Source organism: Anastrepha ludens, chromosome 4 (genome assembly GCF_028408465.1).
Source record: "Anastrepha ludens isolate Willacy chromosome 4, idAnaLude1.1, whole genome shotgun sequence".
Classification (NCBI taxonomy): domain Eukaryota; kingdom Metazoa; phylum Arthropoda; class Insecta; order Diptera; family Tephritidae; genus Anastrepha; species Anastrepha ludens.
This window is the reverse complement of record NC_071500.1, coordinates 111859937-111875200: the sequence shown is the minus strand read 5'-3', so window position 1 is coordinate 111875200 and position 15264 is coordinate 111859937. Positions and strand designations below refer to the sequence as shown.

General features: G+C 38.9%; 1 protein-coding gene and 1 long non-coding RNA gene across 7 annotated transcripts in view; one reads left to right on the top strand and one right to left on the bottom strand.

Annotated features, from left to right (window-relative positions):
* Positions 1-15264, bottom strand: part of LOC128860631 (uncharacterized) — a 28376-nt gene that overhangs the window by 9861 nt on the left and 3251 nt on the right. For 3 of the 5 annotated variants that reach the window (XR_008454265.1, XM_054098269.1, XM_054098268.1), the window contains exons 2-4: positions 13034-14579; positions 1116-4811; positions 863-1010 (exon numbers count right to left, since the gene is read on the bottom strand). Coding sequence is in view for 4 of the 5 variants with exons in the window: in XM_054098269.1 (XP_053954244.1) it covers positions 863-1010; positions 1116-4811; positions 13034-13649 (4460 nt within the window). In the remaining variant the exon portion in view is untranslated. Of the gene's footprint in view, positions 1-862; positions 1011-1115; positions 4812-13033; positions 14580-14646; positions 14712-14938; positions 15263-15264 lie in introns of those variants that run through there. The other 2 variants (XM_054098270.1, XM_054098271.1) reach the window with 2 other exon arrangements.
* On the top strand, positions 10472-11623 carry LOC128860632 (uncharacterized). 2 transcript variants are annotated; one of them, XR_008454267.1, is made up of 4 exons: positions 10472-11020; positions 11077-11099; positions 11157-11448; positions 11513-11623. It is a non-coding gene; the product is annotated as an uncharacterized LOC128860632 (long non-coding RNA). The 2 variants fall into 2 exon arrangements; XR_008454266.1 differs by having other exon boundaries at positions 11157-11623.

Sequence of the window (15264 nt, the reverse complement as noted above, 5' to 3'; positions counted from 1 at the left end):
ACCAAAATTGGCTTTCGATATTTTATTTGTTTAACGCCATTTCTCATTTATATATGCACATACACAAACATTTGGACTTTTGACAAAACAACTTAAGTCGACTTAGCATTTTTTAGATGTTAATGTAATATCTAAAGTATAATCTTAGTTTGGGAATTCATTTTAATAAAATTCTAATAAATAATCGAATTTCTCCGTTTTCATAGTTTATTGATCTGAAAGCAAATTCTAGCGAAGTCAGGTAAAGTGTTTTGTCAGCAGTCCACTGATTTGTATGTTCAAATCATTCAAAATAAAAGGTTATATGAGCAAGTTTTAGCAGAGCCGATTTTGAGATTTTTTCCAAATTATTTTAGATACATTTTTCAATCGCTGTGCAGTAGTTGTGTGTGTGTTTTTAACGCATTTCTAGACTACTTTACTTTACTATGTATATACTACTTTTCTCAGTTCAATATTAAATTTTTTGGGTTTTTTTTTGTGTTAAATTATTTCCTTTTACGCTTCTAATTGTGCTTATTTATTTATTTTAGTTTATTTTTTCCGTTACGCTATACCTGACGGCCGTGATACGACTAATATTCCAAACGTACATATTTACGCACACACGCATGTTGCTTCTACCTACAATAACTGCTAAGTATTATCATAAACGTACATTTATTATACAAAAAACACAATTCAATAAAAATTAATTGATACTTTCAAATTAAAAATTACCTTAATAACCTGGCCTTAAGTACTCTAAATCTTGTGTCGACATAATACAACATACAACATATGGACTTTAGTATCGATACCTTTTGCTCATACAGTTAGCAATAAAAGTATAAACAAGAAAAATGCCATTTAACTGCCTTACCTCTCGCACGGCATTTCGCCTATATTCTTTGTGATCGCCATGCGTTTGGCTTCTTCCTTCTTGCGGCGATCTTCAGCTGCGGCCTTCATTGGATCGTACGTGGAACGTCGTTTCCACATGGCCATTTCTGCCTCCTTTTGTTTAGTGACTGTGAATGCATTGAAATTTAATTAAAAAGAAAGAAATGCCGCTCACGTTTCAAAAAAAAAGGAGAGAAATACATGCAAATGCAGTAAAGCGTAATGACACTCACCCGACTGGTCTCTACGCACCGCTGATGAGGCTCGACCAACACCAACACCACTACCACCACCACCGCCAAGCGTAGTGCCGCTCGTGGTCATGCACGAGGCCACCGAGCGTACACTGCGATTGCTGGTGCGTGTCGGATCCGCACGACTCAGCCCCATCGATGAGCTACTCGGACTGCGCTTCATTACATCGCCCGCCAATGTTGACGTCTTTAATGTGCTTTTCGATTCGTTCTTGCGTAAAAAATTATTACCCTGCACCGGCTTGTACTTTGAAATGTCCAAATACTTGGGCTGTACGCGTTGGTTTGTCAATTTCGTTGTCGATGGCACGGCGGCGGCGGTTTGCAGTAACTGCTTCTTTGCCGAGGCCAAAGAATTCGGTACCTGCGATGCTAAGCGACTGAGACTGGTGTCACGCGGCACTGATTGACGCGCCGTAGCGGCACCGCCGCCAGACCGTGGTGCACTACGTATGCCACGTCGTGGCAATTCAGGCGTGTTGGGGCATGCCATTACGCCACATGAACCACCTTGTTGCTGTTGCAACTTCGACACAGGCGCTGAAGATGGTTTGCTCGCACCGGAACTGACGCCGCCGCTTACGCGTTGCTTGCTACGCTCGATACGCATCAGTAGCGCCTTGTTGAGACGAGTATTCGACAGTGGTACAGCTGATGTAATCCCCACTTCCGCTTGCACATCGTCCTCGTGTTGATAGTAATGCTCATTGTCTTCCTCTTCCTCTTCGACTTCCTCAGCACCACTTGAATAATATTCTTCACCTATGTCATCCTCATCGTTGATGTAATATTGGAAATTTTCATCGTAGTCACCGATTGCTTGTCGGAAATTATTGCTGCTTGCCGATTTTTTGATGATGCTACTGTTGCTGCCCGCCACCGCCACCGCCGCTGCGGACTGCCCATCGCCGCCGCCAACCAGCGAATAATTATGTCGTGCCGCCGGTGGTGTGTAGATATTCGAAAATTGTGGACGCGCCGCGCGCTGCGTTGTCGCTATTTTCGCCGAAAACGAACTGGAACGACGCAATGGCGACTCCTGACCGCTTTGCCCAGCTTGCGCTTGTGCCTGCGCATTTGCCGCTGCCACTGCGGCCGCGCGACGTGCTGGCGAATTGCCAATATTGCCATCGAAGGAGTTCTTGCGCGCACGCATTTGCCTTGACAAGTATTCACCGCTGGTGAGCAACTTCAATTGCTGCTCATTGAAGCTGCTCGTCATCAGTTGCAAATGTTGTGCATTGCGGCCGTATGGATCATTCGCAGCGACGCGCCGATGCAGCGGCGAGTGATGGTAAGCGCTTCCGCTGGCCGCGGAGGTGGGCGAACCCAGACCATGCTGTGGACTACCGCAGTCGTCTGGCGGCGAGTACAGCGCTGAGGAATGGGCGTGCGAGCGTGCCGAGTGCGCACGTGGTGACGCTGAAGAATGTGTAGTTGGCGGCGATTTAAGCGAATTCTTACGAGACAACGATTGCTGCAAATTATTTATAGCAGCCGCTGTCTTCTGCAAATATATATCCGATTCTTCATCGCCTATGCCACCATGTAATAGCACATTCTGTAGCGGCGCACGCGTACGACTTGCACTGCGCGTCCGCCCAATTGAATGCAGTGGTGAGGGTATTTTCGAAGGACTCTTTGGTGGCTTGCAAATGCCCTCGGCCAGCTGACCGCTGCTGCTGTACGCGCCGCTCGACAACGTCGGATCGCTCGAATAGTCACACTCGCCCGACAAACGGTAACGCTCGGCAAGACTGCGATTCAGCTTGGCAGCACTGATGCACTGCTTATTATTGTAAATGCTATCGTCGGTGAGCGAATCAGCAGCTGCTGTATCGGAAGCGCATGTGTAGCTGCGCGTCATCAACGCCGCTTGAGACGCGTCCGAATGTATACGCGTCTTTGACGTTTCTGAAGCGAGGCTGCGTGCACGCGCATTACGTGCCCACTCCTGTATCCAATCGTTTTTCGTTTGCGCCGTCTTCAACACCGCTGCATCGGATAATTTATGATGTGGGGGTGTCTCCGGCGGCGACTCGATATAGCTACGTGTTGCGGCAAATTTCGCCTGTGTGTTGTCCTTTTGATTTGTAAACAAATTCAAACGATACTCGGCCTTCTGATGATCAGTGAAGCCACCTCCAGAATAAGCGCTCGCCGTATTCGCCTTCAATTTCATCTCATTGCTCACATATTCCGACGAGTCGATTTGCGAGGTAGATAAGCCGGATTTTCGCGTTAGTCGCGGACGGGGATCGAGCGCTCCCTGCTTGGCCAATACGCCACTAGTTGTCACACTAGTGAAGCAGCCCAAATCGCCATCATCTTCCGTTGGAGTTTTCTGCCCGATGTCACCATGGGCCGGTACCGTGGACCTCGTCGCCGAAGCATTGCGCAACACACGTGACTTGATCTTTTCCAAATATGCACCTGCTGACTCATGCGAGCCCAATATAAGATCGCGCTCGGTGTAAGCGCGTGGCGATTGCGGCCCTTGATCCATTTCTGTATCGTGGTAGTAGTTCACCTCGAGAACATTGGAGCGACTATTAGCATGAACTGGTATCTTCGTGTTGCTCAGCTGAGGTCCCGCGTCGCTCACACTAGCGTTGAGCTGCAAATTCTTTGGACGCTGTTGTGCTTTCAATGCCTGTTTCGCGCTCTTGTCGATGTTCATGAGATCTTTTTGCTCCTCCGTATAGTTATCGCCATCCAGGGTATAAGTGCCCGTTTCGCTGATATTATCCGCCTCCAAGTTATAGTTTTTCAGTTCGGCAAGCGGTGGTTGAGCGCACAAGAAATCAACCTTTTGCAGTGCCAATTGCATAGCAGTAGAACGGGGAGTAAATTGCGTGCGATTCGCTACCAGGTTGGCAGTACCTTTAGGCAGCTGCAGCGGCGGCGGCTTTTGCTTACTGACGTTTTTACGCGTTGGCGGCAGCGGCTTCTGTATAGCACTCGAACGTTCATTCGCGCGCGTTGCCGATGGCGTCTGCGCGATCGCATGCTGGTCGTGCCCTTGTAACTGTGACTCCTGTGTACTGGAACGCGGCGACCAACTATGGCGCTTACTGGCGTCGCGTACGCGAGACGTACTGCGATCGCGCACACGCAGCTTCACCTTCGGTGGTGCATCTCCGGCGCCACCACTATCGAATGAGTTTTCAGCTACGCCGCCACTGTTGCGTCCATGACGTGCACTGGCGCTGGCATTGCCACTGAGCGGTGTGGCAGATACCGAGCTAGTCATTGTGGTGCCTTTGTTGGTAGCATCACCAGCTTCCAGCTTTGACATAGAGGCGCCACGCCGATGACGACTTTGAAAACGCTCCATCATGCTTTTGTAACGCGCTTTAGCAGCTTCCGGATCACAGCCACTATCATTGAAATTATCGATTGTAAAAGCATACGACTGCTTATTGGTTGTTGCTGTTGTCGTGGTATTAGTTGCATTCGAAGCTGATGAATCATCGTCGTGTGGCAACGATTCGCTATTGTCTGCACCGCCAGCGATCAACGCCGCTGTATTCATGTCCGACATAGTGGACGGCGTAACGCAACCACTGTCACTGCCGTTACCGTCCGCACTGAGTTTACTTTTGCCCAAATCGACAGTCGAACTATCGATGCTGCGGCCATGGCTTTCTATGCGTTCGCTTTTGCTTAACATATCTGCGAAAATGTAGAAATTGAGAGAAAAAACACAATTATTTGAAGCGCATATTACAATTATTAAGTGAAACGAAAATGAAAACGGAAAAAATAAATTAAATAAAATGAAAATGTGCGCAAGTTGTTGCGATTTGTGCAGCTTAGTGTGCCGAGGCAGCCGTCGCCGAGCAGCTGAGTGGCTGAGTAACAGAGCTGGTGGGTTAGCGGGTGAGGCAAAGTAAAGCAAGTGTAAAAATTTGTTCCATATGCTTTAGTGATTGTTTCTGATTGCTTTCAAGCAACGGTTGCACACGCATGTTGTTATTTTTATTGTAACACACTGGACAGGCAATTACGGTTGCTGTTATGACACAGTGGAGCAATAAGATAGGGCTGCCAATCGCATTAATTAATTCACCTCCATTTCACTTTCAAGGAAGGTTTGTTTTTTTCTTTTTCATCTTCTTCTTGGTTTATAATTTTTACAACGCGTCTACAACTCATTTGTCTATCTGCTCATCCAAAGGTTCCCCAATTGATCAGCTACACATGAACATTATTTTTAATTTTTCAACCTTAACTTTTCCCATTTGCTCCACTGGAGCTGGAGTTTCATACTTTTTTACTCAGCTTCCAACTATGATCTGTTGCACAACAACGTCGCGTAGCCAATCTATGCACACGTCTATGCACACGTATATGCGGCAAGTGAAGGCCAGAGTTCGAACGAAACTTACATTTACATGAATTTTCTACCGAACTTTGCTCTACGCAAGCGCCGATGCTCTACTTTAACTCATCAATAAAAGAAAATGGCAACGGTGAATTTGTTTCAGCATTTTGCGTTGAAACTCTGCATTTCACTTTGCCTTTTCACTTTTTAACGTGTTTCTCTTTTTGCTAATAATAGCAGCAAAGCCGCTGGCAGATAACATTTTCTTATTTACTATTACTACGCGCAATCTATAAAACCGTATAATAAACAACGCGAAAAGCCCACGCACATACATACATATATACGTAAATAAATGTTTTTTATTTTATAAATATTGTATATGAATACAAGCACGCCAGAGAATAAGTACCAATCTTGGCGTTTTTGCGATTTGCGATCGGTGTTCTCGTTTAGAACGTAGCCACTTAAGTGGAATGCCAAGTAGCGGCAATTATGTATACATTTTAATTAACCCTTTCGGTACATCTTTTTATTGCGCCATCCAAGAAATCCAAATTTTTGTCTGAGTATTTATTTTAGGACCAATAACAATACAAATAATTTTTTTTTTTTTTTTTTTTGTTAAGTGATTTTTTTTTTAATGTTGCCATATGGCAACAAATGTTGTGTATTCGTTTCAATCGCAAATAATCTTCTTCTGCAATCTAATGCAAGTTAACACCTTACGAAAAATTTGTTGCCATATGGCAACAAGCTTAGTTTTAAAAATTAGTACAGCTTTTAAAGCTGCTAGCAAAAAAATATTTATATGCCAAATGACAGATTGAACATTTTTCTATATACTTTATTCAAAAATTGTTGAAAACATTTGCCCAAAATGCCTCAAAAATCTAAAAATGCAAAATACAAATTTCAGAGTGAAGTGCTATATGCCAGAAGGCTTTCTTTAAAAATGTTGTATTACCGATATATAATGGGCGGTTATTATTTATTTTATTTCTGTTTAACCATTAAACTTCAATTTTTGAAAATATGTAACAAAAAGTTGATATTTTTTACAAGAGAGTGTTGACGGCCTTTTAAAGTTTACTGTTGCCATATGGCAACAATATCGCGAAAGGGTTAAGCAGCAGGGAAGAACCCACAACTATTCGCAAGTAAATAATAATAATAATATTTGTACATACAAACACACGTCCATATATGGGTATAAATCAATGATTTCAGACAATCGATGATAAGGTAATACGTGGAAGAATTACCAGCCGCCATTTGGCGGATGATTGGAAAAGCATTATTTTCAATAAGATTTTTACTTCAAAGCATAACAACAAGATAACCGAACAAAATTTGTATTGAATGCCAATCGTCAAAACGACGAATCCACTACTCTTTTAGAAAACCGAGAGACGACCGTTGACTCGAAGTGTATCAGAAAACTAAATTAAATGCTACAATGTCTACAAAAACTTAGACATACAATTTGTTTTTCTTCATATAAGGAGATAAATTCATGACGCTTCGAGAATGACGTTTCAGCTGTGCCGCAAGTCTATCAAAAACAAAACAACTGATAACTTTTTCTGTAAAGATAAGCGTCTGAAATATTTAAGGTAAGGTAGACAAGTTCATACAAAAAGTACGAAAAAATGTAAGTGCAAGCGCTAAACTGATTATTTGTGAACTACAAATTAATTGATAAAAAAACAACTCTTCGGGTTGAAGCACCACCGTAAACGCCGTAATCGGATAAAGTTGCCTGCCAAGTCTCGAGAGAAAATAACACGTAAGGGAGCGGATAAATGTCAAAATGAAGATTTCCACCACTCAAAAGTTATTCAAAACAGAATTGGATTGAATAGACGGCAATGTATGAATTTGTTCGACATGAACAAAACGCGATGGTTTATTTCACAATTAAAAGAGCGCCGCACAGATAATATTTTTCATTTTTTTTATTTCATTTTATTTCTATTTTAAACTGGTTTGGATTCAACTTATTTCTGTTTTTTATCTGTCTTTTCAATTTGTTTTCTTTTTTTTTCTTTTTTAATTTGTTCTTTATTAATTTTTATTATTTATTTTTTATTAATATTTATTTATTTTTTATTATTTATCTTTTTATCTTTTTTTATTTCTTTATATTTTTTTTAATGTTTTTCATTTCTTATTTATTCTTTATTAATTTTTTTTATTTTTTTTTTTTTAATAATTTATTAATTTTTTTTATTTTTTTTTTTTATTAATTTATTATTTTTTTTATTTCTTTATATTTTGTGTATTATTTTTTAGTTATTATTATTTTTTTATTATTTTTTAATTATTATTATTTTTATGGACTTATTTTTTAATTTTTTTTCTTTTCTTTTTCTTTTTTTATTGCATCCCAAAAAAGGAGTGTTTTACATTAATTGGCGACAGCTTAGCTGCAAGCCAATAATTTATAACAGGTACAAAATATTATATACAATTAAATATATATATAAATATTATACAAAATAGTTAACAAATTTACTAACAAGAAAAACGTTTACTGTAAAAAGACAAGAATTGAGTAAAGCTGCTTTCTGCATGTCGAAAATTAAATATTCTGGGAGTTGAAGAGTTTTGACGTTGTCTGCTAAGTTTTTATGCACAAGTTTCTATTTCTTTATATATATTTTTTTATTTATTTAGTTTTTTATTTATTTACATTTTTAGCTTATTTATCTTCTTAATTTGTTTATTTTGTATTATTTTTTCAATGCTTCCATATTTGTGTATGTAGGTATTTTAATTTAATTTTAGTTCAGTTCAATTTATTTAATTTTATTTATTTGTTTTTATTTGATTTTTTTATGTATAGGTATATACTTTGTTTTTGTTTGTTTTATTTTATCTATTCTATTTTATTTTTTGTTATATTTTAAATGTTGGATTTGATATTAACAAAACAATTGCGGTTTATTTCATATTCAAATGTGCGCCGCATAGATATGTTGAAGTTGGTTTTAATTTAATTTTTATATTTTTAAATTGATTTTTGAATGCATACTTTTTTTAATTGTTTTCTCTTACTTTTTTATCTATTTTTTTCTCTTTTTTAACTTTTTTCAATATTTCCGTTGGTTGGTTGGTTGGTTAGAGTGGTGATTCATCCAGAATCCAACTAGCGCTTCCGCACCATTTTGTTGCCACATCCTCGTTACCAAATTGTTTAACAGTTATTTGCAGCAGGACTATATCCAGTCTGTGCGGTTTAGGATCCTTATTAGGTTGTTGACGTCTAAGCCAGACAGTTGTTCGAGACTCTCGAACAGCGGTTTGCCCAGGGTTAACATTCTGTCCTTCCATAGGGCAGGGCATTCACAGAGGAAATGGAAGATTGTTTCTTTTTTCTCCGGTTGTTTACAACTATGACAGTATGTGTTGTGAGGGATGCCCATTTTGGCGGCTTGTTCTCCGATAGACCAGAAGCCAGTTATGACTGCCGTAAGTCTACAGGTGTCCCGTCGTTTCATGTTTATTAATGTCGACGATTGCTTGAGGTTGTAGGTGGGCCATAACGTTCTGCTGATTTTGCATTTCGTCTGGTCTCTCCATCTACAATCTGCAATTCGAAAGTATTTTATGGCAATTGCATTCTTGACCGAATCTAGTGGAGTGAATACTGGTACTGCAAGAGCGCTATTCATGGCAGATCCCCCTCTTGCCAGTTCATCAGCTTTTTCGTTACCTTCTATGTTCCGGTGTCCCGGGACCCAAATTAAGGTTACTCTATGGTTTTCACTCAAATTATTTCCGTATGGTGGTATAAGTGTTTTAATTTTATTTTATTCCAATTTATTTAGTTTTATTTATTTGTACTTATTTGAATTTTGTTGTTTTTATTTTAACTCATCTATTTTATTTTATTCTACATATCAATTTTATTTTATTTTTTGTAACATTTTTAAATATTTTAATTTGATACAATCACACTTAGCTAGGCCTTGCAAACTAAAAAATTAGCGAAGATTGCCAAAGGATTAATAATTAGAACTGACAGTTTGACACATAATTAAGCCAATGGCCAATGTGCGAAATCGCATAATTGACATACAAGCACTGAAAATAGCAAAACTGTGTTAAAAAAAAAATTAAAAAAAAATAGCTTATGAGCTCCTGAGAATACTGCGTTAATGAAACCGCATGCCGTTGAAGAAATTAGAGAAAGATTATATGTACATATGTATGTGCTTACATACATATGTGCATACATACATATCTTGACACGCACGTAAAATATTCAAAAAGGGAAGTGAAATGATCGTGGGTTGCAAGCTAAAATATTATATTATTAAAATTATAGAATTCATATGCAGATGAGCGCTCAGGTTGGTGGCAACCAAATTTGGTTAAAGATGTTCTTTATATGTATTAATAAATGACTTTTAAATTTTGTAAAAAAACAAAAAACATCAAAGCAAAGGTAGGAAAGAATTAGTCATAAGTCAGGGTGCGACAAACCGCAGCCAGAAATGGCTGTCGGAAAATTACGTTAAATGTTGTTGTAGTAGATAAAACCAGATACAGATTAGCTCACCTGAAATACAAATATTGCCAAAAAAAAACCACATAGCCCTGCGCTATTGTGTTGTACAACTCTACTTTTCTGTAGGTGATTCATGGCTTAAGCACTTTGCGCATTGAAACCCATATACGCTGAAATGCACACATACATACACATGCATGTAAAAGTGGAGGTAAGTAAACAGAAGTTACAAAAAGTAAACAGACAACGTGTAAATGGAGAAATTATAGGCAGTAAGAAACTTCTTGCCTCAGGTTTTTGCACGCATACGCAAAGTAAGTATTTTTTCATACATTTTGCATAAACACACATTTTTAGAAGACTCCAGGTGCTGAGTACATTTTCAGTTAATTCAGGTCTATCGGTCAACTTATACCCAACCGCGCAATAGAGCCAATAAAACTTTTATATACACACATATGTTGATATAGAACACATACATACATATGTGCATACAGAGTTGCGATTTGCAAAGCGGTGAGTCAGTCAACCAGTCACTTACAAAACAACGTTTCAATTTGGTGTATTTCAAAACGCACAAAACTCCAACGACAATAGCATCAACACGAAAAAAATACTTTTATTAAAATAACAATGTATGGATATGGAAAAAGTGAGTAAACCAAATTAGATAATACGCGAATTTGAACGTAAATGTGTGTGCGTATGCGTATGCGAATGTGCTGCCTGGAGCGAGCGTCAAGCTCGGCGTGAACACAATCTGAATGACAATTAACATTTTTAGCAAAAAGCAATGCAACCAGTCAGCGCACAGCCGCCACAAAGGCATAAGCCACAACAAGCGCAACAACAATGCAGTTAACAATGATCGCAAGCTTTAAATGTTGAAAATGCATGGAAATTAAAGCAAATAAAAGCAAATATGTACATACGAGTACGAGTAAGACGCTAATAAAAAAACAAAATTACGACTAATAAAAAAGCATTTTAACAAAATAAATTTGTTCGAGTGAATGATGTGAGACTGCCGCGCTGGTCGTAGTGAGTGTAATAACACTTATTCAGTGATTTTGTATAATAATTTTACTTAATTATAGTGTTTCAAGACGAAAAAATAGAGGTAAGCGGAGGGCTCTCATTAATAGAAGCAAATATGAAAAATTTTCTATTTTTAAAGAAATTTATACTCGAAGAAAAAAGGGATAGAAACACGCTGCCAGCCAAATCAAGTATTTCATCAATAAATCTGCCTTTCAATAAAGCGATCGTTACTTTTAACCAGGACCAACGAAATGGAACGTAGCATTTTCAACGCAGAGTTATTGCTACTTCTAAAACCTGCTTTATTTTTGTTTCAGCATTGCCGAACTTTGGTAGACTTTGAAAACCCACAAATGAATTGGGATCGATCAGTAGCTGAAACACCTGCATAGATTTTCGCCATATTTCAGGTTTACGCAATGTCAGGTGTAAGACCATGAATCAATAATGTAAAGTTCGCTCAGTAAGCAGCATTCTCATGCCCTCCCTTAGCAAGACACTGGGTTTCTAAATCTAGATATTTTGAGTAAAAGTGTAGAAAAAGTAAAATTTATATGTAAAACATTTCTTTTTCTAAATTGGGTGCCTATGAGCAGCAATGCGTTCGGGGATTTGTATCGGTATATCCAGTACCAAAACAACAAGGAAAGCATCCCGACATACCGCTAAAATAAGGGCATTGTAGAAAATTTTTTTGAGGCAATGCATGCGGCGAAAGGTGAACTTTTTGATAATCCGATGCCCGATGCATTTCATATACATATAGTTAATATGAAATAAATATGATAAAACCGAGTGGTTTCGCATAAGTGACACATCAATGGAGAATTTAAAAAACTTTCTTTCTGATGATGAGATGATTTTGAAGTCACGTTTTTGAACAAGCTAGCATTTAACAAAGAGCTAAAATAGAGCGAAGAGTGGGATAGTATCCGCGAGGACGCGATAGAATACATTGCAGTCTTCAATATAAGAAATCTGGGATTGGCGGGACACGTCTCGAATAAGTCTACCTTAAAATGTGAGGCTGAAGTGTCCAGAGGATGCTGAGCAAAACCCAACACAAGCTACGCCGACAATCGGTTCTACGTTACCGGGACGATCCGGATTTACTACCGAACATATATGGGAAGTGCTTTTGCTGCTACAACAACAACAACTCGTTTTATTAAAAGGGATTTAATTTTTGCCCCTTTCTTAAATGCAATCTTTTTTAAGGAAGTGTCATAAGCCGAATGTCACAAGTGAGCAAACTTTTAATAATTCAAGCTCTGTGTAAATCTTGATCAACCTACAACAATAACCAAAACAATGTTCTGCCAAAGTAAAACAGGTTTCATAAGGCAATTGGAGCTCTTAACCTAATCTCTTACTAAGAGGAAAGATATTGAACATTCAAGAGTGAATATACCTCAATGGCTAGGCATTACATCTTGAGCTCAGGAAGCAACAAACAAGAAGTTGATATTTGCAGTGTAGATTATTAAATAAGTGGTCCTGAGGACCTTATTTGATACACAGCGTTATGTATGCATCCTGTAGCTATCCTTAGTTATGTATACTTGGAGATCAGAAAAGTTTCGTACACCGCTCATAATCCAATGACTAGGAAACTGCTTGGGTTCGAAATTTATGTACAAAATGTCACCATACACTGACGTTCATATCCGGTTGAATAGGTTTCGGTGAATAGATATCAAATTTTCTTGTAATTAAGAAGCAACAAATTCGGAGGCAGTTATACATCTATGTAAGTATTGTATATGTATACCTTCTTCTTTCAGCTGTCCGAATATGCTGAAATTGGTTCTCTTTATTTCTAGATTCGCCTACTAATATTAGCTTTTATTTAATTTAAATTTTCTTTAAATTCAAAGCAGCGTGATTGTCTACACTCGACTTGAATCGATGTACTGCTCTTCAATCCCATACCTCTACTTGCTTGCAATCGCTGATCGACAAAGTTTATTCTTCAGTGTTTCTTTTTGCCTGTCAATAATTTTTTTTACTCACCTTTTTCACTGCAAAGCGGTTTGCCAAAGCAAATTTTTGCATTTGAGTCATCAACTGCCACGGCGAGCCCAACTCCATAACCAGCACTGCCAGCACCAACAATGTCTCTATCGCAATCGGTAGCGCTGGATGCCATTGCTTGCGAATTGCTAAGATAATGCGAGGATGAGCGGTTTTTTAACTGTTGCTGATACTGCCGCTGTTCAATGACATCATCAATCTTCTTCAGATTTTCCGGTGTTGTATCGGTCTTCTCGTGCCCGTCCGAAAACGAATCACAATCATAGTCAGTGCAACAATTGCTCGTTGGTGTATCTAACGCTAGCTGATCTTGCTGTGGCTGTTGTTGCTGCAGCGTTGTCTCGCCTAATTTGAGCGGCACATCACAGTCATACGTTGTTGGTGTTGTTGGACTTTCATATAATGAACGTTCAATAGTTGTGTGAAAGTTGCGCGTACCATCGACATTCTCCGCACCTGCGCTTGTATTCGCGACTGAAGCAGTTGACGGTTGGCTCGCTATTGTTGTGCTAGCGTTCGCCACATTTGCGTTTTCCATTGTTGCTGTTGTTGCTACTGTGGTGTTAGAATCATTTGCGGTAGCATATGATGTCATATCGTTGGTTAAATATTCATAGGCAAACACACAGAAACACGCAGGAAATTTGCCTTTTTGTTTTTTAATATTTTTGGCAAGCTGAGAGAAAACGGGCAGGTATCTTGGTAAATACTACGTGTAGCACAGTGCTGAACAAATTTTCACGCTTACTTAAAATGTTATAATAAATAAATTAATTAACTAGGTGCGATACGCTTCCCTGTGTTTTCCTTGATTTATTTTACTACTCGCTCTCTACTGACTCTTTCTGCAACGTTGGCTACCTTGCTTCGTTCCTCCTTTGCTCTGTATATTCTACTTTGTGCGTTCGTTCTTATCACTAGGAGTTACAACAACAAAATATAGGTGCTGCCTTTAGGATGCAAATATGTGTGTGTGCCAATGTGAAAGGTGGGTGGACGTGAATCTTGATGTCGCTGGGTGATGTATAACGATGCCTTTGTGACTATTCGCTCGCTTATGGATTTGTAAGTGCGTTAGTTTGCGTGTGTGCTCGTGGGTGGTAGCTCTCCGTGTTTTATATAGTATTTATTTTGTTTTGCTCTGCTACAAGCAAATTTTTTGTTCCTACTGTCGCTGTTGTTGTCGGTGATATCACAAAGTTCGTTAGCTTTTCGCGCGTCAGGCTCAGAGATATTTTTTGCCAGACGAGTTCGCCGTGTATGAATTTTATTTGATTTACATTTCAAAAACGGCACGTTTAACGACAGCTGATACCCGTTTTTTCTTCAGCAACATTTTTGAAACATTTTTAAAAAACTCATACGGCGACTTTTGAGGAATTGATTGGAGTACTGCAGGAGAGCTTTGCGAACATTGGATGTCGTGCAGTGCAGTTGAGTGATGTTGGACTGTTCTTTGGTGCTATCCGGTTCGGTAAGTTCTCTGGTTAGTTGATCGGTTGGTTGATTAGCCACAAATCAGCAACTGTATAGAAAATATAGAAAAATTAATTAAAATATACAAACAAAAATAAAACAAACAACACAATTACAAGGCAGGCGCGTGTGTTCTCGTTTATCGCTTGAGTTTCGTGTGTGCCCAATTTACTACAAACATAAATACACACATGTGTACTACATACATACATACATAGATGGATACACTAATGTTTAGTTTCCAATTTTAGCAATTTTTCACACAAAACACTTCTCAAAAACTATTGGCGTTCAATGAAAATAGAAAGCCGAATTTATATTGAAAAAATTTCAAGGTTTTCTTTTCCCGCACTGGGCACTTCAACATATCGTACGAAGATTTCGGTGTTTTCGATTTTGTTCAAGTACCTTTTACACTTGTGCACAATATTATTTTTATTGGGCTTTTTGGAACGTCCCTGCAAGCACGAGTGCGTCAATGGCATTGAAAAACTAAAAACAAGACGCAAATGTGTAAAAAAAAAACAATTACAGCTACCGCAACTTTAGTGTCAGCTGTGTCAGATACTTGTACGTCCACTTTGCCCGTCCACATGCATAAATGTTCAACGACGAAGGGCGACAATTCACTGCCTCGGTCTATTTGTGTTACACAAATCTCTAACAAATAGCAACAACATAAAATTTCGAAACTTCATCGGTCTGTGAGCTGCAAAGATTGTAGCCACTTTTTT